The sequence below is a fragment of the Nipponia nippon genome, unplaced genomic scaffold (assembly GCF_047370975.1).
Source record: "Nipponia nippon isolate SJK-2023a ecotype South Korea unplaced genomic scaffold, ASM4737097v1 scaffold_35, whole genome shotgun sequence".
NCBI classification, from domain to species: domain Eukaryota; kingdom Metazoa; phylum Chordata; class Aves; order Pelecaniformes; family Threskiornithidae; genus Nipponia; species Nipponia nippon.
This window is the reverse complement of record NW_028262353.1, coordinates 1027330-1051838: the sequence shown is the minus strand read 5'-3', so window position 1 is coordinate 1051838 and position 24509 is coordinate 1027330. Positions and strand designations below refer to the sequence as shown.

Genomic DNA, 24509 nt, shown 5'->3' with positions numbered 1-24509 from the left:
CAGTCAGCAGCGGGAAGGACCGGACAGTGCCAGGTCTAATCCTGCGCAGAGGAGACCGTGCGGCTGTGAAAAGGCACCGGGTGGTCCTGGGCGCATCATGCTGGGGCAGGTTTTATTTCAGCTCGACAGCCTGAACTCGGCTGGCCAAGGGCTAACCCACCGGCCACGCTGGGTTCCCATGCCGCAGTGCCTTGTGTTAATTAACCTTCCAAACACTCCCGTGATATTTTGCCAAATCTAATAAGGCAGCGCTGGCCGAGGAGCTACGGGAGGGATCGGCAACGCCTGAGGTCCAGGGGGGTTCCCTGTGGCTCCGGTTGCTGTTCGCCGTTTGCTGCTGCCCTCCCTGCACAGGCGATGCTGGGCTCACCACCCTCACCACTGCGATGAGCTGCCGACCTCAGCCTGCCCGGTGCTGCCCGCCCTGCCTGCCCACAGCCGCTCCTCCCACTGCACCCCAGGCACAAAAAAAACCTGGAAAAAGGGAAAAACTCTGTTTTCCATGCGGGAACCAGCCCGCCCAGCCCCTGCCTGCTTCTTGCAGAGCATCTGCGGGTGCTTTGGGGCAGAAATAGAGAGCAAACGCGCGTCCTCCTGCTGCAGCCAGGACACGGGCGGGCGGCAGAGGCTTCTCCCAGGCATCCTCGGAAAGGGTTAACCCCCCCAGCGTGTGCTGGACACTGGGTGTTCACGGTCCTGGAGGGGCCTGGGGAAAGATGATAAATAGCTGGGGACGTCCTCTCCCCTCCGCTAACGCCAGCGGAGCCCAGCTGGGGAGCGGCATTCCCCACCTCCTATCCATCATTTTCAGCCGGCCTTGTCACATCTTGTAAATCACCGAACGCGGCTCCATCCCCAGCCCCTCCTGTGCGTCCCTTCCCCGCGCTCGGGGCATCCCACCCTTCCCGGCCGCGCAGTGACGCTCCGCACCCGGCTCCCATCGCCGGGCTCTCCTGTTTCTATTTATTGCCTGCGTGATCAGATAACTTGACATTTATTCACATAGCCAGGACCCGGCTCCTCTTTTAGCTCGCCACGCTCGGCCGCCCCGGGGCAGTTCTTAGGTTTCCCCTGGCCCCTCTTTCTCCCGGGGCTCCAAAAGCAGGAGACCTCGGAGCAGCTGGGTTAAGCACCTTGGAGGTGGGGGAGTTTTTGAGAGTTTTTCTCAGCCCCAGGAGCTGTTTTTCCCCCGGCCGAGGATTGTGCGAAGCCGCTGGCAAACCCCGAGCAGCAGCGGCCGCGTTTGGTGGGGAGGGACCCGGCGGGAGGAAGAGGACGGGTGTGCGAGCACGGCTGTGCACGCTCGTGCTGCTGGGAGGTATCCTGACAGCTGCTCGAGAAATGGTGTTTTATAAATATGGGGAAATACCCGCAAAGGACACAGCCATTTCCCCTGCCAGAAGCATTAAAAAAAAATCAATTACTTCGTTCACGGTCCCCCCCAGCCCATGGGACCTTCGCTGCTGCGCTCGGGCTCATTTCCAGGCTTCTCCTTGCAGCCCTGACGGCCGGGCTCGTCCTCAGCCCCCCCAGACACCCGGGACCTAACGGGGCTTCCCAGATCACGGGGCCAAGAGACGTCCCGAATGTCAGGCGAATGCTGGGCATCTCCGCTCCGGCGCAGAGACACGGGCGGCCATGCAGCCGCCACGGTGCTACGTCGCCCTGGACCTCGCTCCCGGTGAAGAGCCATTTTGGTGGGGATTTGGGAAGGCCGAGGGATACGGGGACAACCAAGAAGATGGGTTGGAAATAAGCCCGGGCGGAGGCAGTGACACTGGCTGGGGACGGGGCCACTGGCCACGGGCTGGGGTGGCCTTTACCCGCCGGGCATTTCCTTATTGTCCCGGCTCCCGCTGCCTTGTAAAGGGCCTGATGGATAATGCTCATCATGAAGGCAAGAGAGCGATGCCGTCACCTCGCCTCCCTCCGCGTGCCGCGATCCATCTTCTTTATAGCAAGTATCCGGAGCCAGCACCATCTGCGGCACCAGAAATACAATTACCGGGGGTGGGGGGAGCCCCTCTCCTTCCAAATTTCATAGAGGCCTCGCAAAGCAACCCTAAATTACTCCTCGCACACCAGGGACCTCATGCAGCACCGGTTCTCTTTAGGTATAATTACAGCCAGGGAATTAGCAAGTCTGATTTTCTCCCCCCTCTTCTGTGCCGTCCCCGGCGCTTCCCCCCCTCCAAAAAAAAAAGAAAAGGGAGAAATTGAAATTGATCTCCGGCTCCGGTGCTGGCCAGCTGTAATTTAATCAGAAAAGCCTCTCTCTTGGCATTTATTTGTTTTTTTTAACCCCAAGGTCCTAAATTAAAAAGGATGGTGGCGGGGTGGGAATCGGAGCGGCCCGAGCCTCGGCTGCAGTTTCGGGGAGCCGCGGCGGTCGCCGAAGCATCTCGCCGGTCCCTGCGCATGGAGACTCGCTGGGGCTTCGCTAACCGGTGACCGGCAGCGCCGAGGAGCCGTGCCCGGCCGCACGCGGGGCTGGTTCGATAACCTGGTCCCCAGGGCCCAATCCTGCACTCTGCTCCCCACGGACACCCTCGATCCAGCCGCTCTTCCCTGGTTTCGGCTCGGGGCCTCAGGCCAGCACTTCCAAAAACAAAGGCAAATTGCAGAACAGTAATGGAAAAGCCTCGTAAAAACCCTTTGACCCGATGCTGCTGTTACGGGAGCAGAAAGGAGAAAGAAATCGCTCATAACACACGCACGCAAGGCCTCAACTGGCTTTTCAGGCAGCAAAGCCAGGCTGTGCCAGGGCTGGATCCCCCTCTGCCTGCGCTGGGTTTGTGAAACTGTGTAAAATAAGGGAACAAAATCCAGATTTCCATTGGATTTTGTATCTTTTTACTGCCCAAGGTAACTTTTCCTTGCAGCCCTTGTTAGCCTGGGTGCCATAACGCTGCCTGCTTGCTTTGGAGCAGGAGGCAGGGGACAACGTCCCTGCCAGAGCACCTGCCCGCAGCCTCGGCTAAGGCGGTTTATGATCTTAACCTGTATTCAAGGTAAATCCCAGGGAAATCCCCCAGTTTCGAGCACGTGCTGGAGCGGGCAGGCGTGCTGCTTCCCCGTTCAACGCGTGTCACCTCCGGGGATGTCCTGGCACGGTACCGGGCAGGCACCGGACAAGGGGTTACTGTCCCACCGCCCCGAGCCCCGTGGGCAGCAGCTCCCCAAGGCGGTCGGCCGAGTGCGATGGATGCAGGGACGGCTTTGTCCTCGCCGGTGGCAGGGGGTGACATTCCTCGGCCCGGCAGGACCCGCCGCGGGAGGCAATCCCCCCTCCACAGGATAAGGAAAAGGGACGCAGGCAGCGGTGAAGGCGGATGGTTTGGTCTCCGGCCACGCAGCCGATGGGAAGGGCAGAGGATGGGATTTTGCACCATGGTATAGAAACCCTTGGCTCACGCTTCACGTGCAAACCCTGCTGCTGCCCCCGCCAAGCGCCCGCAAACTCCTGCTTGCGCCAGGTTTTGCTGCTTGTGCGGGAACCGCACCGCTTACAGCCGCCTGCCGGCACAACCGCCGCGCTCGCACAGCCGCGCTGATGTAAATCATGGCTTGACCCCAGGTTTGCACCGGCTGCCGGCCCTCTGCGAAGGGCTGGCCTTGTCATCTCGTACAGTGACACCCGCCACTGATTTACGACGGGGCTGGGAGCAGGGCTGTGACAGACCAGGCACCTCCTCACCCTCCCGCAGCCGGCCGCGCCAGCACCCGGCCCTTTCCCTGCCACTCCGCTCCTTCCCCGGGCATCGGCAGCGGGGCTGGATGCGGCCGTGCCGCAAAGCCTGTTACCGTGTCCCCGCAGCCCTCTCCTGCGCGCGGGGCAGCAGCCGCACTCGGCCGTGACCCGTCCCTGGCCGCGGCGAGGAGGGCCAGGGTTAGGAGAGCCCAGCCGCGGGTTTAAATCAACGCCCTCCACTTCCCTTCCATGCTGAGTTATTGCGCCCTGGTTTTGTGATGGAGATGACCGGGCAGTGAGGGATGAGTGACCTGGGCCAGACCACCGGGCTCGGCGCTCCCAGCCGGACCCTGGGCAAGGGGTGAAAGATCAGGGCTGTCCTCCAGCCCCTTCCCGGCCCCCCCACCTGCCTGGATGCTCCTGAGCGTCAGCTGTGATTTAGTGTGTGTGGGTTCACTGGGAGAGCGGGGGATGCTCTGCCGCCGGAGGAGCCGCTCTCAGCAGCACAGCCCCGCTGCGAAGCAGCCAGCTCCGGTGCTCTGGGCAGGCTCCTTCTCCCCACGACCATTTCCATGTGTCGGCTGCGTTGTTCATCTCCGAGCCGCGCTTCCCTCCCTCCCACTGTCCACGATGTCCTTAAGGAACAGGTTCCCAGGCAGCGAGGCTCAGGTACGTACAATGGAGCCTGAGAGGATGCCATCACATCTGGAGGGATGCCATCACATCGGGAGGGACGCCATGACACGTGGCAGGATGCTGTGACGCCTGGGAGGATGCTGTCACATCTGGGAAGATGCTATGAGATCTGGGAGGATGCTGCGACGTCTGGGAGGATGCCGTCACATCTGGAAGGATGCGACGACACCTGGGAGGATGGCGTGACGTCTACGTGCAAACTTCTTAAAAAAAAAAAAAAATAAGAATAACAAAACAATCTAGGCCCTAAAGGCCCGCGGCCCCTGCCCCTGCCCCTGCCCCTACCCCAGCCCCTACCCCAGCCCCAGCCCCTGCCCCTGCCCCCGCCCCCGCCCCAGCCCCCGCCCCAGCCCCTGCCCCCGCCCCTGCCCCCGCCCCCGCCCCAGCCCCCGCCCCAGCCCCTGCCCCTCCCCCACCCCCAGCCCCCCCCCCAGCCCCCCCCCCCGCCCCTGCCCCCGCCCCAGCCCCTGCCCCAGCCCCAGCCCCCGCCCCAGCCCCTGCCCCAGCCCCTGCCCCTGCCCCAGCCCCAGCCCCAGCCCCAGCCCCTGCCCCAGCCCCTGCCCCAGCCCCAGCCCCAGCCCCTGCCCCTGCCCCTGCCCCTGCCCCTGCCCCAGCCCCTGCCCCTGCCCCAGCCCCAGCCCCAGCCCCTGCCCCAGCCCCAGCCCCTGCCCCTGCCCCTGCCCCTGCCCCAGCCCCACGGGCGGCCCGGGCAGCGCGGCCGGGCGCAGCCTCCTCCGCGGGCTCCGGCTTCCCCTTGCGGCAGCCGGAGGCTTTGCAAAGCCCCGCCAGCAGCAAAAGCCTCTGCCAGAAACGTCCCCCGGTGCCGGCCCGCCTGGCCCCTCCGCGGCCGGGCCCCCCCGGGGCTGAGACACGGCACCGAGCTGGGGGAAACCCCCAGCCCCACCGAGGCACCGGCAAACGGGGGGGGGCCGAGACCAACGGCACCCCAGAGCTCGTCCTTACGCAACCGGCTCAGAGCCTCCTGCTTGCGGCGGGCGGCAGATTACGGCCCAGAGCTCCCCAGATAACTCCCTAAGCCCTAAATCTGCTCCCGGTCCTCTCCCGAGATAAGGCAGCACGGGAGGGTGGCTACGGGACAGGAGGTGTCACATCGGGGTGACACCGTGCCGGCCACGCCAGCCCGCTGGTGCGGCGGGAGCAGAGGGCTCAGCCCCGAAGCGAGTTGGGTTCAGCGCCGAAGGGTTGGTTCTTGGTGCTGCAAGAGGGGATCCGGCACCACGGAGGTTCCCCGCGGCACTCGGGGGCTTTCCGGAGCCGCCCGGAGCCTCGCAGCAGGTCCTGGCCCCTGGCAGGGACGGGCACGGCCGCGGTGACACCAGGGTTGGGAGGACACTGCGGGCACAGAGCCCAGCTCCAGCTCCGCAGCGTTCAGCACCGGGACCCTCAGCTCGCGCTTCCCAGCAGGATGCGCCCAGCACAGAGCCGACAGCTGGGATCCTTCATCTGCTCCGCGTTTCCATGTCCAAGGATGCAAGCGAAGTGACCTTTGGGACTCTGCCTTAATGGTTGCTTTAAATGGAGGACGTGGCCTCCCACAATCTGCTTTGGAACCAAACTCATGCCTTTTTGCCGTGAAAATAGCTGATCCAGGGACTAAAATTGCCCTTTCCCAGATCCCACGGGCCAGCTGGCCCCTCTACCTCAGAAAACATGTAAAAAACCAACCAAACGAAAAAGCTTTTAAGGATGAAGGCACGGGAGCAGGCAGGTTCCACGTGGAATTCAGGAACCCCCTTTTTGCCGCCCCTCTGCTAACGCTGCCCTGAGGCCTCGGCAGGGCGATGCCCGGAGGCGAGCGGGGCTGGCGGCCCCGGGGCACCCCTCCGGGGGATGGCAGTTTGTCTAACACACCTGCACGGTTACAGGTGCCTGTGCCCTCCGCCGAAGCAGCAGTTCCCCAGGTTTATCCGATCAGCAAATTCTCCCGGGTATAAAGGGAGCTGGAAGGGGCTGGGGGGTTGGTTGAGCTGGTGGGGGTGGCTCAGGCAGCAGCACCTTACCGAGGTGAGGCAGGTACAAAAATACAGCCCCAGGCTGCCAGCAGCTCCTCGGCTAAAGATGCTAAATCCTGCCCAAGCAGCCCTGATCCTGCTCAGCATGGATGGAGCCATTTTAAGCAACAGTTTAAATTAAGATGTCTTGGCTAGCTGAGCCCACATCAACGTGCAGGTTGTCACAGCTTTGGCGCCCGAAGGCCAGCTCAGACCCAGAGCAGAAACCTCTTTCTTGCTGCAAAGGGTAGGGTGATTTTCCACTCTCTCCTGCAACGTTTTCCCTCCTGGTTGAGCCGGGATGCTGCCCAGCCGAAGAGGGACCCGCGGGGAAGGTCTGAGAAGCCCCAGGTAAGATCAGGGTGCGGCAAGGAGAGCATCCCTCGTCTCCAGAGTCTGCTTTGGGTTTTTTAAGAGAGGGGGGAGACTTTAATGGAATTGTGAAGGCTTTCTCTGCCTTTCACAGCCCCAATCAATTAATGGTTGGCTTCCACTTAGCAGCAAAATGGTTTAATTTCTGCTGCCAGGCTGCAGCTGGTCTGTCCCTGTGCCCGAGCTCCCGTCCCAGGGCTGCGGGTTTTCCTGGGCCGCGTGGTTTAAGGGGCTCCTCGGGGAGCTGGGGAGCTGCTCCGGCCTTGGCTCTCCTGCTGCTTGGTCATAAGGAGCCGGATTTAACGCTTCTCTCTGTACGCTGCTCTTGTTCTGCTGCTAGGAAAGGTCTTTGCAGCCGTTTTGATGCACACCAGTTCAGTGGGGAGGGCGCCGTGGGAAGGGCTGGGCCCCCGGCCCTGTGGCACGGGGAGGGATGGAGATGGGCCCTTCCTGCTGGCGCTTGGCACAGCAGCCCGGCTGCGTTCAGCGCCCCGGTCGGCATCCCTACTGCACTGGAGACATTCCCAATCTCCCCACCCGCCTGGCTTCCACGCCTAAACCATAGGACGCTTATCCACCTCTCACGCCCAAGACATCCCCCTGTGTTCCCTGCTCCGTGCTGGAGACGGTGCTGTGGGGAGCTGCTCCCTGCTGGGGTTTCGCAGCATCCAAGTCCCCGCTACAGGCCTTCGCGTGGGGTAGAGGGTGGGGACTGGACCCACGGGCTGTGCCGGCGGCTGGGAGCCGGCCGAGGTTTCCCGGCGGGTGAGGGATGCCGGAGCCACCACGGTTCCCACGCCCGCTCTGTGTCTGTGCAGGGGGGAGTGAACGGTCCGGAGAGCCCCCTTGTCCCCCCGGGAGAGGCTCCTGGCCCCAGGCAGGGCTCAGGGCCAAGCTGGGCTCGCTCCCCCCGGCCGGGCCGGATGACAGATGCCTGCGGTGGAGGAGAACATGCTGCAGCCCCCGCTTCCAGCCTGGATGCCTCTGACCCGGAGCTGCACTACGAGGAGGAGGAGGAGGAGGATGAGTCGGAGCCCTCGGACACCAGCAGCATCTTCTCCGACGACTCCATCTACCCCTGCTACGAGCTCTCCCTGGGGGCTGGTGGTGTCGGGGACCTCAGCCTCTACCAGTGCTGCGCCAGGAACGATGCCAAGCTGGTGCAGGAGAGGCTGGAGCACGGGGTGACCCGGAGTGAGGCCACGGAGCTGGACATCAACGGGAGGGTGAGCAGCTGGGTGGGCACCCTGTGGAGCAGAAAGGATTTCCCAGGAACAGGCGAATCCTGAAGGATGGTGGTTGCTAAAGCAGGTGGAGGAGGAGGGAGAGTCCTGGGTGGGATGGCTTTGACAAGGGATGGGTCTCCTGGGATTGATCCAGTCCTTGGAGCAGAACCTCATCTGTCCTCCCATCCCGAGCCTGCCTGGTTTGGGGGGAGAACGGGGGGCCGTGGGGAGCAGCGCGGTGGGGAGGATGGTGCGGTGCCGGCCCCGGGGCTGAGTGCTGCCCCTCTCCAGAACGGGCTGATGGTCGCCTGCTACAAGGGCTTTGTGGACATCGTGCCCCTGCTGCAGAAGTGCCCCTACATAAACGTCAACCAGCAGGACAAGGACGGGAACACGGCCCTCATGATGGCAGCCCAGGCAGGTAGGCACCGCGCAGCCCCCCGGGACACGCTGCGGCCCCCTGGGCTTCCCCTCCAAAAACCTAAAATGAGCCGTTGGGAAAGCTGAGGGTCTCGAGGGACGGGACCCTCCCCATCGGAGTTTATGGTTCAGCTTAGCACCGTTTTACAACTGGGTAAGTGATGCAAAAATGGAGATTCCTGCAGCAGTGTTGTCCTGCAAGCCGTCCGGCCTGAGCGGTTGTGGCGAGCGGCAGAGCTGAGCCGGAGCTGCCCCACGTGCCCCGGGAAAGCCCCGCGAGCTGCGGTGATTTACCTGCACGAGGGTCCGAGCTGGCAAATGCCGCGTGCAGGGACCCAATCTCCGGTCACGACGGTTTTCCTCATTACAGCAGAAGAGTCCGGCTCCCTCCGTCCTGATGAACCGCAGGGGAAAGGAGGAGGGTCTCAAAGTGGGATCACCCTTTATTCCCACTTTATCCTTTCTGGAATCAATGATATTTTTTTTGCATTTTTGGACTCTCTCCTGCATTCTCTGCTGAAGCAGCTGGTGCATGAGCGCTGTTCCCTGCACGGCTAAACCCAAACCCTTTCAGTCCTGCTCCCTCCAAGTTTCTGCACCTTTGTCCTCACAAGATGCAGTTGCTAAATACTCTTTCTCCAACAGGCATCAGCAGTTATCACTCGTTAACTGTCGAAACCCTAACGCAGCTTCTCTCTGGCTGTTAAGGACACATCACCATCCTCAACTACCTCCTCAACTACTACCCCGCGCTGGAGGTGGACAAGCGAGACCCCCGGGGCCTGACGGCGCTGATGAAGGCTGCGGTGCAGGGGCGGCAGGACTGCGTGGCCGCCCTGCTCCTGGCCGGTGAGCATCTCCCTAGGGACCTTCTGGGATTTTTTGGGAAGGGGGGATGTTGCTGCTCGCCCTGCGCTCTGGGGTGGGACAGGGTGGGACGCCGCGGCGATGGTCTCTGCATCCCGGTGTCTCCAGGAGCAGACCTGCAAGCGGTGGATCCCATCAAGGGGAAGACGGCCAGGGAGTGGGCAGCCTTCACCGGCCGCTTCGAGACAACCGTGCAGATCCGGAGCCTCCTGCGGCGCCCGCGGGCAGAGCAGTTCAGCACCCGGTACCAGCCCGAGTGGCCGGCCCTGGCCGAGCTGGTGGCCAAAGCCCTGAGCCCCAAATCCAGCAGCAAGAGGCTGTTGGAGAAGATCCGATCCATGTTCACCTTCAGCTTCCCCCACGACCCTGAGGAGGACGGTGTGATGGACCACATGGTGAGGATGACCACCTCCCTCGCCAGCCCCTTTGTGGCCACCGCTTGCCAAACCATCTGCCCTGACAGCCCCCCTGAGGTGGGCAAGCGCAGGCTGTCTGTGCCGGAGATCCTCGGGCAGCACGTGCCGGATCCGGACACCGAGCCAGAAGCCACCTCGTGCCCCGGCACTGGCACATCCTCTTGCAATGGCCAAGCCATGTCGGAGATCCGGATCCGGCCACAGCGCCAGCCGGCCGGCGGCCTGCTGAGCTGCCTGCCCCTGTGGCTGCGGCGCGGGAACAGCATCTTCCCCGCAGAGCCCGTCCCGAAAATCAAAGTGAGCAAAGCCTCCGGCCCGCCCGCCCGCTCGAGGGAGCGGAGGCAGCGCGGGGGAAACAAGGACCTGCTGCAGCCGCCCAAGTGGAGGTACAAGGAGCTGAAGGAGGGGAAGAAAGCAGCCAAGGAGGGGAAGAGCAAGGAGAAAAAGGAGAAAGGGGGGAAGAGCTGCTAAGGCAGGAGGTGTCGGGGTGGGAGCAAGGTCCCTGCTGTCCCCTTGGCCCTCCTCGCTGTTCTGGCACAGGGGTGGTTTCCTTGCCCGGCTGGATGGTGATGCCCGAGGGCGGAGGGTGCTGTGGACCTACCCAGGTCCCCGACCCCTGCCCAGCCCCTCGGCCTCTCCCGCCTCGAGGGCGGCCACCCCGGCCTGGCTCTGGTCCTGCTGGGCTCAGGTGGCCGAGACCCTGCCCTGGGCTGGGCTCTGGGTCTGCCAGGGAGCAGCTCTGTGGCAGAAGTGACTCTTTTCTCTTTTTTCCTTTTTCCTTTTTTTTTTTTTTTTACCTCTTTGATCTTCCTGAGATCTTGATATTGCAGTGCATGGTGGAATGTGGCTGTGCAAATTAAAATGGAAGTGGTTGCCATGTTAACAGGATTGATGTAACGAATAAAGCTCAGGGTTGCTTGGGGGGCTGGCAGAAATGCTTCCCCCTTGCTGCCAGCGTCCCAGTCCACCCCGTCACCCCCTCGGTGACACGAACGTCCCCGCGCCTGTGTATGCCTGGGTTGCAGATGGATGAACCAAGGCTCAGTGTGGGGAAGCATCTCCGTGCTGCCGGAGGGTTCACAGCAGCTCCGGGTGCCAGGTACAGGCTGGAAACTGAACCCGGGGTGCTCAGGGGCTCCATCCCCCGCTGCCCCACAGCCCAGCTGCCCTCTGGAGCGGGGCCGGTCAGAGAGGAGGCAGCTTTTGTGCCCCGGCATTACCCAGGGCAGGACCCAGTGGTCACCGTTCCCAAGCCAGCCGCCCTCTGGGAGCTCCCGCCTGCGCCCATCGGAGCCCGGGACCCCTCACCTGCACCCGCGCAGCCCCTGGCACCCACTCCCACCGGGAGCCCTGCAGCTGCATTTTTGTCATCTGCCCACAGCCCTGGGTATGTGATGTGCTGCAGCGAGCTCATGCTCCCCGTATTTCAAGCTCTTCTTAAATCCGGCTCCATCCTGGGACGTAGGAAGGGGAAAACGGGGTGCTGGTCACCTCAAGCAGCCGCGCTGGCTCCCGCAGCACCTGGGCACCCAGGGTTTGACCCCCAGGGAGAGCGACTGGCGGCGAGAGCTGCTCGAAGCGCTGGTTATCCAGGTAATAAAGAACCCTTGGCCTGGCACGGAGCCCCCTCCCTTCGCTGCCCCCTTCTTTAGGGGGGCAAAAGCCACCACTCCCCGCTTCTAGGCTGCAGCCTTTCGGGGGGCACCGGGAGGTTTGGGCTGAGTCCCGGGGAAGGATGCTTGTTGGGAAGGAGCTGCAACCTCCCCGTCTGTTCCCCTCCAGCCCTTGGCTCGCGTTGGGCTCCCCGGCACGTGGCTGCCCTCCTTCGCCAGCTCCCGGCGGTGGCTCGCAGATGAGCCGGGGGCGGACGGCACATGGAGCAGCCATCGCGTGCGTCGTGCCAGCCTGGCTCCTGCCGCGCAGGGGGAAGGGAGAGCCGGGCTCCTGCCGGCCCCTCGTCCCCCTCCGCTGCTGCGGGGACGGCTCGGTGAAACCCCGAGGCTGGATGCACCCATGGCGGGGTCTGACTATGACCCAGGGGTGCCTGCACCCTTCTGCGGGATGAAGTCACGGTGCACGGTGATGAGCTCCCAAATGATGACGGAAAGTCTTGCTTTGGCTTCGAGGAGGTGGCGGGAGGTTGCGCCATATCGGCCGGGGCCGGCGCGGGGCTGCAAGTCACGGTGCTGCCGGCGCTCAGCCCAGCGCCGAGGTGGGTGCCCGTCCCTGCTGATTCACCCCCTCTGCCCCAGCCAGGGGCTGGTACCGACGCGAGTGCGGAGCAGGGCAGGGATCAGGGATTGCCCTGCCTGCGGCCGGGAGAGCCTGGGGTGGGTTTGGTATGTTCATTAACGTACCCTACGGTCAGTCCCGGCTCTGCGTGAATTTGCTTTCCCACGGCAGCAGCGCCGGAGCCACAGCCCAGCCTGGGGGTCCCACCCATCCCTGACCTTTGAGTTGCCCGGGATTAGGACTTGGTAACTTTTAGAAGTTTTTAAGCAAGTATTTATCCCCCCAGTGATGATTATTGATAACAATATGGAGCTGCCCCATTTGGAAGATGAAAGTTCAGGGACCAAAGTAGCTGGCACCAGCCCTTGCCAGAGAGCCGGCGCGCTCAGCTGCCCGGGGAAGCTCCTGCCTGCAGCCGTAAAAGCGGGGTGCTGGCACCCACTGTGTGCCTGCACCCGTGGAAGGCAGCAGGAACACAGGAGCCATCCAGGAATAACCCTGGGAGTGGCCCATCGCCGGTCGGATCACGGAGACCTGCACGCCAGAGCAAAGATGGTCACGGCGATAAGGCGTCTGCAGGCACCGGCTTCCTCCCAGGCGGCCCCTATCTGATGGAAACTGCCTGTTTCCCCTGCGCCGGCTCCGCAAACCTCCCGGCCCCGGCGTGGGCAAGGTCACGCGTGAAGGTCCCTCATGTTTTATCCTGGTTTTGTACTTTTGTTTGTTTAAACTTCCGAGATCACAGGCGATAGCGGGGGAGAGGCAGCCGGCAAGACCTCAAAGCTTCGCAGCCGTGCTCCGCTGCCCCGGCACGGCGAGGGTCCGGGTGCCAGTTGGGTTCATGATACACCCGGGGGTGGTGATGCAATGGGGAACCAAGAGGTAAATCAGGCCCCACAAGTTCGTTAGGAAAGAGGCTGCGATGCCAGCCCGCGCGCTGCCGGCTGCGTACTGCCTCTGCCTGCCCGCGGGAGCGGGTCACCGTGCCGGGGGGTACAGCCGGGAGAAAGGCGGGGATGGGGCCTGGAAAGGTGCTGGAGGGAGAGAAGGGGGACGGGAGGAGCGCGAAGCTGCTGAGAGTGGGGTGGCTGAAAGAAAATAACCCTGAAGCGGCAAAAGGGGAAGCAATGCTTCCGCTGCCCACAGTCCCGGCAGCCCCACGTGTCCTGGGGGAGCGGGAAGTGCCCAGCCTCCCGCCATGGGAACGGTCCCACCGCCCGCGTCCCAGCACCTGCTGCTGCAGCGCCTCGAGGGCCGCGGCGGGGACGTGGTGGCAGGAGGCACCGAGCAAACCCCCTTGGCCCACCCCAGCCCCGCTCCGTGCCCGCAGCCGGGGCAGAGCATCGCTGGGGGGGGCGACCATTCAGCAGCACCCCCAATGCTGCGTTGCACCCGGGGAGAAAACCTCCCCTGCCCTCCAGCGCAGCACCCCGAAAGTGGTGTTGCCGGCACCGAATAACCAGGAGCCCCTTGGCTCCGCCGTGATGCTCCCATCCCCGTGAGGGCTGGATGCTGGAGCGGGAGGGATGGCCAAGCACGTCAAGGTCATTCCCACAGCATCTCTCCAGACCGTTCCCACCCCTGGCACCATCAAAGCAACCGGCCGCGCTTCTGCCAAAGGCCTTTGGATGCTCAGGGAAGGGGATGGGTGTCCCCCCGCCAGCTGCAGCCCAAGGGCTCCGGTTTGCCTTGAAAGCCGGGAAACTGGGGAGGGCAAGCGCCCGGCAAAGGACAGGGGCAGGAGGAATGGGCCGAGGGAGAGCAACCAGGATGGAGCTGGGGCCCGGTGTGCGGGAGGAAGGGAGGCTGGCCGTGGATGTGTGCTCAGCAATAGGAAATGCTTTATTAGCTGGGAGTGGTGGAGAGAAGCCAGGCAGGAAGAGGCAGTAATAAGAAACATTTTTTTGACTTCTCCCACATCCAGACCACAGAGCGCTTTGCCAAGCGGCTGCGTTCGGACAACGGGGCCGCTGAGCCGAACGCCCGGGGCCGGGCCGGGGACGGAGACGTTCCCCCACCAGAACGGGTGACGCTGCGGCTGCGGGAGCCCCCACGGTGCTGGGACGGGCGGCAGGAGGGGAGCAGACCCATGAAGGTCCTCCAAGCCGGGGCGCACGGCACAGAGCAGAGCTGCCCCGGCTGAGCCGCACGCGCCGCCTCTAAGCTCGGGACCGCGGCCGGGAGAGTCTCACCAGGACCGGGCCGTGCCGTGGGCGCCCGTGGGACGCCGATGCAGTAGGTGAGTGGGGAAGCGCCGCACACTTGTGGGGTCCGGGGTTGCACCGAGCTCAGTGCTTCCCTCCTGATTTACCCCAGTGCAACCGAAATCAGGATTTGGCCCTGTTTTCTTTGCGTTCGGTGGGACGCCGGGGTTGATGTCAGTGTAGCAGAGGGTGGAATTGGGGCTCTGGCAGAGCTGGGAGCATAAATCCGGATTTACACCGGCGCAGTAGTAGCAGGCTCAGTCCCCAGGTCCTTGCTAAAGAGCTGAAATAATACGCGGCTGCTACCGACAGCCCGGAGCTGACGTGGGAAATGGGGAGTTTGGGTGTATTTTGAAAAGGCATGGGGAAAAATGAGGGAAAGTTGACAGCTCCGCTAGCTGGGGGCTGGAGCGAGGGTGGCGGGGCACCAACGGCAGCGACGCCACAGGACGTGCCGCCTCGATGCGCCCCTTCTGCAAAGCCGAACCCCGGGTCCGTCTGAGGAGGGGTGGGCGAGGAAGAGCCAAACGGCCGCTACGGACGCTCCGCTTTCAGAGCAAAGTGCCGAAAGCGAAGCTGGTATGAGCCGTGCCGTGGGAGCTCTGCCCTGCCGCCGGCGTTCGAACCCCGCCGCAAGGTCGGGCAGGAACGCTCCCCTCCTCCCCGCTCTGCACGAGGAGCCGCGTGCGACGCCGGCCCCACGAAGAGAGGAACGTGAGCCGGGTTTGCTGCTCTCTTTGCATCTCTCGTTTATGGCACAGCGATGCCCGTCGGTGCGAGAGGGGCCGGGGCGGCGCAGCCCAGCCGTGGGGGTCCCTGACCTGAGAGCTGCATCCATCCCTCCCGCACCGGCTGCACCGGAGGGTCCAGAGGATGCAAAGAGCTTTGCTGCGTGCATGACCAACCTGCAGCTGTGGGGAGGAGGGAGCAAAACCTCTGTTGCCTGAAACCAGGCTGAAGCCTTTGGAGTCTGCGGCAAAGCCCTTGCCACCCCCGATGTGGTTGTCCATCCAGCCCTTCACGCCTGTAGCCAGCGCCGTCGGCAGCCGGCACACGCCTGGCTTGCCCTGCTTCCCCCCAGCCCGGCCAGACGGCGCAAGGGTCTCCATGGTGTCTGGCTCCCTACGAGAAGGCGACACAGGGGAACTGAGTCACGAGCCGCATCCTGCGGCAAACCCCCCCGGCAGCAGCAGAAACCACAGAGGAGGGCAGAAGCGCCGGGATTGCAAAGCTCCGCCGAGCCGCCCCGGTAAGAGCAAGGGATCCTGCAGCCATCCCGCGTGTCCCGGCGCATCGCACCCAGCCACCCCCTTCCCCAGGCGCCCACCGCCTCCTGCCCCGTCTCCCCCCCACAGCTCCTTTGCTTTTCTCTCCATGGGGTCGTGGGGAAATTCCCCTTCCCCAGGGCTGCTCCGGACGCCCCCGGCCGGCCAGCGCCACGGCACGGCTGCCTATCACTCCCAGCCGCTTCGGCCAGCGCTTGCACCCCCTCCGAGAGGCTTTAATTGGGGTTTTTCCTTCTCCTCTTGCTGCTGCAAATCCTGAAGGATGGAAGGCCGTAACACAGCTGAGGGAAGATGCTCCGGAGGGCGCGTGAGCTGCAGCTCCGGTGTGAGAGAAGGGAGGGAGGTTGGGGACAGGGATGGGGACACGAGGGCTGGTTTGAGCCGTTACAGAAGCACCTGGGATATTTCTCCCGCGGGACGCCAGGGACGGCTCTGGGTTAAGGTTTGCTCTTGGTTAGTACCGAAAAGCCATGCGACGTTGGTGCCCGTACAGCAAAGGCTTGGGTGAGGCCCTGACCGCTTTGCGTTTCACGGCAAAGGTCCCGCGGCCGTCTAACGGCTCGGGATTTTATGGAAGTGCCCCCAAGAAGGGAGTGCACCACCAAGGGGTCTTGGCAGCCCATTAAAAGGATGCGTTTTGTAGCTCTCGGGATTGCAAGGAAAGGCGCTGTGCCTGGGAGCATCCTGGAGGCTCGGGGGCAGCAGCCCAGCTCCAGGGGAGTTTATTTTTTAAAACAAAGCTGATCCTGGGCCAGCCAAGGGACCGGTCGCTGCGTCAGCCGGAGACCAGCCCGGGCATCGCCGCTGGCACGGGGCACCCAGGACCAGACCCCGCTCCTGCCCGCCAGCCACGGGACCCGGGCGCCGCTTCCTCCCCACAAGCAACAGCCACGCGAGCTATTTTGGGGAGGAAAAGCCCATTTTGTGCCGCGGCTGGAGCCTGCCTGGGTCAGCCACGTACGTGCGTGCTCTCGAGGGACGGGCTTGCGTGACTTCGCTTCCCCATCAAGGCCAGAATCTAAACAATCTTGATTCCTGTCCCGGCAGCCCTGGGCAGGGCTCCTTCAATTGCAGGAAACGGAGACTTTGGCGTGTTTGTGTCGGGAACCGCGAAGAATGAGCCGAGGAGGGGCTGGGGAGCCCCGGCTGCTGCCGGCCGAGCTCTCGGCCATGTGAAAGGGGCAGCGATGCCGGCGGGGCGAGGGGCAGGGGGGCAGCGCCAGCTCCGCCGTGTTTGGCTTGGCAGAAATCTCTCTTCTACAAGGCAAAAAAAAGAAGAGAAAAAATAGGAAAAATTCCCCCAAAGGCGCAGCTGGGGAAGTTTTGGCTGCCCGCAGCGCCTCTGCTTGTGTCATCGATAAGCTCCGTGCAAAAGCCCCCCGGGGACCGAGCCCCGGACCACGGCCAGCTGCACCCGGTGGCTCCAGCGCCAGTGAGGGGGTGCACTGCGGCAGGAGGGCTTCGAGCTCCGTCCTGTGGCATAGGTCTTGCCAAACCTGGGGTCTCCGGTGTTGCAGTGGCATCACCGCGCTCGCCATGGCTGCCGAGCCCACGGGGTAGGCCACCAGCTGCGTTTTTGCAACACAGGAGCCGTGGGAATGGTGAGAAATGCCGGAATACGGATTGCTGGGATAAAGTAAGGATGTTGGGGCAGCGTGGACATGGCGAGGTCCCTGTTCCGAAGTGCTCCTGAGCACCGTGGGGCTGCACACGGTGTCCCACACCGCGGTCGGGAGGTCCCTGGAGCTTGGGAGGTCCCAGGGATCTGCTCTCAGGAAGGGCTGAACCCGGGACGTCCGGAGCCAAACTCCACTTGGAAGCAGCACATCCTACCTCGCACCGCTCCACCCGCCCTCTCCCTCCCCGCCGGCCTCCATCGCTCACCACGGCCCCCCAGTTCCTTCCCAAAGCCTCCATGGCCGCCCCCAGCGTGGCAATGAGCCCCTCGGGGGGCCGGGGGCCGCGGGGGGCTGCAGGGGGCTGCAGGGGGCCGTGGGGGGCTGCCTCTCACCCCCTCTGCTCTCCCCAGGAAGATGTCGTGCGGAGCCTGCGGCCGGGCAGTGCTGGCGCTGCTGACCCTCTCCCTTGGCTTCGCAGCCGGTGAGTACCAAAACAACGCGGTGAAGGCACCGGACGCTCTCCACCACGCGCAGGGGGTTAAAATAAGCCCTTGGCTCCTTGGGAACGTCATCGCTTGCTCTGCCTAAAATAAACCAGCGCAGAGGGCAGCTCGTTCAAGCTCGCCTCGAGTGAGCACCGAGGGAGGCAGGGCTCCTCGGGGACCCTCGCCATCCCCAGCGAGGGGCTTCTCCCCTCTGGGACAGTGACCTGCCTCCCAGAGAGGATCCCAGCTTAATTAATTACGGTTCATCAGGTGCTTTGATGTCACTGGAGGGGAGATGGGGAGAAGGCTTGCATGCACGTGCTTTAAAACGTGGCTTTTCCCAGGGGTGACGGTGCTGATGGTGGGGAGCAGGGATGAGCTGCTCGTGATCCCAGGGGAGCACCAGGGTGACCTGGGGACAGATCCGGGCTGGGTGCTTGTGCAGGGAGGACCGAAACAGCGTGGCTGTGCTGGGGACGAGCAGCAGAGCTCATCAGGGGGATGAGTCCCCACCGGGTCCCCATCCTGCCCACGGGGCCACCAGCCCCCAGGGCTTACCGACCCGGCCTCGCCACCACCCCATGGCTCTGGCACCTGGCAGCCTTTGGGGCAGGGGGGTGACGGGCGCAGGAGCGGGGCTGGCACAGCCGTCCGTCCCCTCGCCGCCATCCGTCCGTCCCCTCGCTGCCGTCCGTCTGGCTGCCCTCGCGCTGAACTCGCTGATTCCAGGAGGGATATTTTCTGCACAAAAGGGCAGAGCTAAATCGGGAGGTTGGGAGCGCGGCCGCCCCCCGTGCCGCGCCAGCACCACGGCGCAGGGATGTGCCTTTTGGGGCGGCCAGGGAAAGCTCCAGGAAAGACCCCGGGTTTGGCACCCGGCTCCCGAAACACAGCATCCCCGCGGCACCCGCTGGGGCGGCACCGGCTGAGTTTGAGGCTTTTGGTCCCATCCTGGTTCCTAGAACCCAGCTCCCGCAGGCGGCCCCAGAGTGGGGTGCTCCCACATCCCCCGGGGCCCCGCGGGAAGGATGTGACCCTGTGTGCTGTGAGCCAGTGCATCCCAGTTAATCCCAGCCGGTGGGGCTGGATGCACGGCCCCTCCGCTCTCTTCCCGGGGGCACGGCGACAGGCGACCCCCAGCTCCGGGGCTGGCGCTTGGGTCCCAGCTGGGAGCGAGCGTTTTTCCAAGAGGTCTCAGGATGGGCTTCCCTGTGCTGAGCACCCCCAGCCACCTTCCCCAGCCCGGACCATGGTGTTCCCAGGCTGCCCGCTCTCAAAATTTGGTTCAAGAGTCTTTAGGACAGATGTCACTGTCCCCAAAGCCACCAGCGTGCCCCGGGCTGGGCAGCAGGGTGGCCCCACGGCACAACGCGTCCCCTCCTCGTGCCCGCAGACGAGCTGCTGTGTGCCTGCGATGTGCCGCACTGCAGCCTGCCCACCTGCATGGGCAAGGTGTGCTTCGTCAGCAAGAGGAAGGAGGAGGGGACCATCACCCAGCACAAGGGCTGCTTCTCCCAGAACATCCTGGAGAACTGCCGCATGCCCGTGACGGAGCAGTACGGCATGAGATGCTGCGACTCCAGCATGTGCAACGCCGACCTGGAGATCTTCCTGCAAGGTACGGGGGCACGGTTCCCTTCGAGGACCCAGAGGGGAGAGGGGCAGAGCTGTCCACATGGCTGGAGATGTGACTGGGTCTCCAGACCGTCTCCCTCCTCACTCAGCACCTCCAGGGTCACCCTTTCCCAGGTGGGACAGGGCCAGCGAGATGTCCTCGGTTGTCCCTTCTTGGGCTGTGCCTGCAGAGCTGCCATCCACGGGGCTGACCCAATGCAGAGCCAGCCTCCCCAGGTCCCAGCCCAAACACCACGACCTCCACCCTCCCAGGCCCAAACCCAAGCACCACCTTCATGCTCCCATCCATCGTTTCCCCCCCCAGAAGAGGACCTGGGAAAGGCGTCTTCCCTGCCCAACCTCCTCCTGATGATCTTCATCCCACTGCTCGCCCTCCTCATCCTCACGGCGCTCACAGTGCTCTTCTGCTGGAAGGTGGCCCAGCACCGCCACAGGGAAAGTGACTTGGGAGACATGGACCTCATGCTGAAAGCATCCATGGTGGGAGACAGCACTTTAGAGGTGGGTGAGCTCTGGGGGGGACCCCGAATGCCCCCAAGGTGTGGGAGGGAGGGACGTGCCGGGCGTGGGGCGGCCGCCGGGCTGACCCCATTGCCACGCTGGCTGTGCAGGACTTGCTGAATGACGACTGCACCACGGGCAGCGGGTCAGGGCTGCCCTTCCTCGTCCAGCGAACGGTGGCTCGGCAGATCACCCTCGTGGAGTGTGTGGGTAAGGAGAGTGACTGAGTGCAGGGGGAGGCTGCCCCGGCCCCCCAGCCGGTGCTTGGGCACGTGCCAGACCCCTTTCCCCCAGCAGCCAGCAATGGCACTGTGACCCCAGACCTGGGAGGGGAGTTTGGACCCAACCGTCTCAGCCAAAACCCCATAGAGCCCCTAAGTTCTCCCCCTGTCCTGCTGGTGGGGGGCAGAGAGCAGCTGGGTGGGTGGGTGGGTGGCAGCTGGCCAAGGTCAATGGACCCTGCACCACCCCCTTGCTGTTCCACACCGGGAGCTGGGTGTGGGGAGGGGGTCGGGGGCCGGAGGGGCTGCGTGACATGGTGCCGTGGCCATGGCAGGCAAAGGGCGCTACGGCGAGGTGTGGCGAGGCGTGTGGCACGGGGAGAGCGTGGCCGTGAAGATCTTCTCCTCCCGGGATGAGCAGTCGTGGTTCCGTGAGACGGAGATCTACAACACTGTCCTCCTCCGGCACGACAACATCCTGGGTGAGTGGGGAGCCAGGGGGCCAGGGGGCGGCTGCGCGGCAGCTCCACGGTCCCAGCTCTTCTCCCCGTCCAGGCTTCATCGCCTCCGACATGACATCAAGGAACTCCAGCACCCAGCTCTGGCTGATCACCCACTACCATGAGAACGGCTCGCTCTACGACTACCTGCAGCGGACGGCCCTGGACGTGGAGACCTGCCTGGGGTTGGCCTCCTCCATCATCTGCGGCCTCGTCCACCTCCATGTGGAGATCTTCGGCACCCAGGGCAAGCCCGCCATTGCCCACCGCGACCTGAAGAGCAGGAACATCTTGGTGAAAAGCAACCGGCAGTGCTGCATCGCGGACCTGGGTGAGACGGGGGGCGGGATGCAGCACCCAGGGATGCGGTGCTGTGGGGATGCAGCACCTGGGGATGCGGTGCCCCGGGGATGCAGCACCCGGGGATGCGGTGCCCCAAGGATGCAGCACCCGGGGATGTGGTGCCCCAGGGATGCAGCACGCAGGGATGCGGTGCCCAGGGATGCGGTGCTGTGGGGATGCAGCACCTGGGGATGCGGTGCCCCGGGGATGCAGCACCCGGGGATGCGGTGCCTCAAGGATGCAGCACCCGGGGATGTGGTGCCCCAGGGATGCAGCACGCAGGGATGCGGTGCCCAGGGATGCGGTGCCCCGGGGATGCAGCACCCGGGGATGCAGTGCCCCAAGGATGCAGTATCCTGGGGCTGCAGCACCGGCGTGGCGCTGACCGGGGCCGGCATCCCTCCAGGGCTGGCCGTCATGCACTCCCAGGGCAGCGACTACCTGGACATCGGCAACAACCCCCGGGTGGGCACCAAGCGCTACATGGCCCCGGAGGTGCTCAGCGAGCAGATCCGCACCGACTGCTTCGAGTCCTACAAGAAGACGGACATCTGGGCGTACGGGCTGGTGCTCTGGGAGATCGCCCGGCGGACGGTGGTGAACGGTGAGCGGCTCCCAGCCGGCTGCCGCGCTCCTGGCTCGCGGCAAGGCTCTGCGCTCGCTCCCTCCTTCTTTTTATGTTTTTTTTTTTCTTTCCCTTCACCCAGAAGATTAGCTGTAAATTATAAACACTGTAATCTAGTGTCAGCACCCGGCTCCCTGATTAAAGGGCCCATTAGACTCAATCAGTGCTTTGTTTGTTCAGCGCTGATTAGAAAACAAGCAGCGTGGAGCGCTGCCTGGAAGCCGGCCACGGCCGGGACCTCCGGCCGGCGGGGCTTGGCTCACAGGGACAGGGACGGGGACAGGGACAGGGTCCCCCACATTGCAGAGAAGCCTCCTCGGGGCTGCCTGGCCAGCGCCGCTCACTGCCGGCAAAGTCCATTAGAAGCATTAATTAAATGGTGGGCGCTGGCGGGTGAGGCAGGAGGTCCCCCCGAGGCGCAGTCTGGCCGGGATAATCTCATTTACCGCCTCGGGGCTCCTTCAGATTAAACATTTACTCTGAATTACCAAAGCCATGTGCAGGCGATGACCTTCAGCCAGCTGGTTTTAACCCTTCCAGGCACCCTCGCCCCCCAGACCGGGCTGAGCAGCCCCTGTGCGGCCCCAGGGCATCGGGGACGGGGGCTCCAGGGGACCCTGAGGTTCAGGGGCCACCCCCTGGGGTGCAGGGAGCTGGTGGGTGCTCAGGGCGGGCCAGGGGGGTTCAACCTCGCGGACACACAGACATATGGAGGCACTAAGCAGAGATTAGCTGGCCAGCTGGCGGGCTAGCCATGGGGCTGCCGGATGGAGGTATGGGGTCGGGGCCGGTGCTAGAGCCGGTGCTGGAGCCATGGTTGATGCTAGAGCTGATGCTGGAGCTGTTGGTCATGGTAGGGCTGGTGCTGGACTATTGCCAGTGCTGGAGGTGGTGCTGGAGCCACCAGCGGTGCTAGAGCCGGTGCTGGAGCCGGCCCCAGCCACCCCGTGCCATCCCGGTGAGGTCCCGCGGTGCAGCTGGGGCTGGAGCCATGCACCCCGTGGGCAGCATCACCACCGGTGCGGTGCAGCAAATCACACCGGCAATTCCGGTGGTCCCACGTGCCCCCCAAGGCAGGGCGCGGGTCGGTCATGCCGGCCGCCCCGGGCACCCCGTGACGTGCAGGGTGGGGGGTGAACCCTGTGCCCCCCCGCCGCCCTCACGCCGCCCCCACTCCCGCAGGCATCGTGGAGGAGTACCAGCCGCCCTTCTTCGACGCCGTCCCCAGCGACCCCAGCTTCGAGGACATGAAGAAGGTGGTATGCATCGACCAGCAGACCCCCGTGGTCCCCAACCGCCTCTTCTCCGACTCGGTGAGTCCCGGGGGGCCGCCCCCCTCCCACCCCACTCCCAACCTTTGCTCCCCATGAAACCCTTCGATTTCCCCCTCTTTTTGTGCCTCCCCCAGGTTTTGTCGGTGCTGGCAAAGATCATGAAGGAGTGCTGGTACCAGAGCCCCTCGGCCCGCCTCACTGCCCTGCGGATTAAAAAGACGCTGAAGAAGCTGAACAGTTCCCTGGAAAAGCCCAAGCCGGAGCAGTGAGGGCCGGGCACACGCCGGAGCCGCTCGCGGGCTGCACCAGGGACGGCGGCGGAGCCAACGCCAGGATGGCTCCCAGTCACAGAGGGGGTTTTGCTCGCAGCCCCCGCCTTTCCCACCCCTCCTTGGAGCCTTTTTAATTTGCAAGGAGGGAAAAAAATAGGAAAAAAAAAAAAAAAGGCAAGGGAGGAATCTTCCAGCCCGGTTATAAAAATACCCCCCGGATCTGTCATCCGACGCCAGCCCGTCTCGCCTGCCCAGCGGGGATGGCAGCGGGCGCCTGGGGTTGGCGGCCCACCCCAAGCCCCCCGACTGGCCACCATGGCCAAGGGGCAAGCAGGCACTGGAGCCAGCACCGGCCCCTGCTGCAGCCCCCGTGCCCGGCCAGGCACCCACCCCATCGCTGGCGCCCGGTGTGGCACACAGGCAGCGGGTGCTGCCCAAACCTGCCTGCCCGGCGCGTTGGCAGCGGGGATGCCGCAGGCTCGACGGCAGCAGCAGGAATTCCCCGGCAGGGCTGTGGTGCCCGGCGTGCCTCTCGCCAGAGGAGGTCTGGATTTTGCTGGGAAAGGATGGTGCAGGGGCAGCGTCCCCCCAGTCACGCCGGATCCATGCCCTGGCACGTCTTGGGGCTCCCCGGGATGAAGAGCCACCGGCATCAAGCAGGACCCGAGCATCCCCCACCGAGACGGGGGCTCCCACAGCCGTGGTGGCCTGGTCCTTCCCCGCCAAGCAGCCGGCAGCCCCCCTTTCTAAGCTCTTTTGGTGTTTGCCAACGTTTTGGTGTTTTCCGGGGTGTTTCAGTGCACCCTGTGGCCGGCTCCAGCCCGCACCGCTCAGCGCCATCCCCAAAACCACCCCACCTTCGGGGCTGTGCAGATGGGACTGGGATGTTCAGCAGAACCAGCTTTGCGCCCTACTCCATGATTATTTAATTATTAACATTTAATATATTTAATAAAGTGTAAAGCTATTTTATCGCTTAACAGCTGCCAAACCTCCCCCAGTGGGTGATGCGGCAGGATGAGACCCCAGCGCTTCTGCATGGCTTAATTTATTGCTTCAACACCGTGTAGCTGCCGCGTATCGCTCCGGCACCGCCGGATCCTGCAATAAACCTGGCTCCAGCCTCATGCCATCACTCTCCCTGTGCTCGCGAGGGGCTGGGGCTGCGGCTGCCGGCCCTCCCGCTTCTCGGGTCCGCAGCGCCGACGATCTGGGGGTGAGTGCGAAGCCCCCCGGGAGGAAAGGGGAGCTGGGCTGGGAGAGCGTGGCCGTCCGAGGGGCTTTGGCCCCCGCGGGACCTTGGCCTTCCCTGGCACATCGCTGCGGCCACCCCCGGCTTGTCTCATCCTGCCCTTGTGCCCAGCTCCCAGTTAGGGACTGGGAGAAACTGGTCAGCAAAGGGCAGCTGCTGGCCTTCGACAGGCCTGGCACCAGGGTGAGAGGAATGTCAGGGTGCGCAGTGCAGGGGTTGGGGTGCTCAGCCCGGGATTTGGGGTGCCCTGCTCAGGATTTGGGGTGCTCGGCCTGGGGCTCGGGGTGCTCAGCCCCAGGCTTGGGGTGCCCTTCTCAGGGTTTGGGGTGCTCAGCCCGGGGCTCAGAATGCTCAGCCTGGG

The 24509-nt window shown here is 64.1% G+C and overlaps 2 protein-coding genes across 4 annotated transcripts; both read left to right on the top strand.

The window, feature by feature from the left end:
- Window positions 1–6392: 6392 nt before the first annotated feature.
- Window positions 6393–10171, top strand: ANKRD33 (ankyrin repeat domain 33). The gene is made up of 5 exons (XM_009464307.2): window positions 6393–6750; window positions 7590–7997; window positions 8289–8418; window positions 9126–9266; window positions 9393–10171. Exons 2-5 carry the CDS (start codon window positions 7695–7697, stop codon window positions 10169–10171), a joined length of 1353 nt encoding a protein of 450 aa, XP_009462582.1. The 5' UTR covers window positions 6393–6750; window positions 7590–7694.
- A 3663-nt stretch (window positions 10172–13834) lies between these two features.
- On the top strand, window positions 13835–24023 carry ACVRL1 (activin A receptor like type 1). 3 transcript variants are annotated; one of them, XM_087771147.1, is made up of 11 exons: window positions 14029–14171; window positions 15218–15385; window positions 17452–17522; window positions 18920–19144; window positions 19466–19662; window positions 19773–19872; window positions 20219–20365; window positions 20439–20714; window positions 21132–21329; window positions 22533–22663; window positions 22759–24023. In XM_087771147.1, exons 3-11 carry the CDS (start codon window positions 17456–17458, stop codon window positions 22891–22893), a joined length of 1476 nt encoding a protein of 491 aa, XP_087627273.1. In that variant the 5' UTR covers window positions 14029–14171; window positions 15218–15385; window positions 17452–17455; the 3' UTR covers window positions 22894–24023. The 3 variants fall into 3 exon arrangements, with proteins under 3 accessions (XP_009462567.1, XP_087627272.1, XP_087627273.1); XM_009464292.2 differs by lacking the exon at window positions 15218–15385 and having other exon boundaries at window positions 13835–14171; window positions 17456–17522; XM_087771146.1 differs by lacking the exon at window positions 15218–15385 and having other exon boundaries at window positions 13836–14171.
- Window positions 24024–24509: the final 486 nt, after the last annotated feature.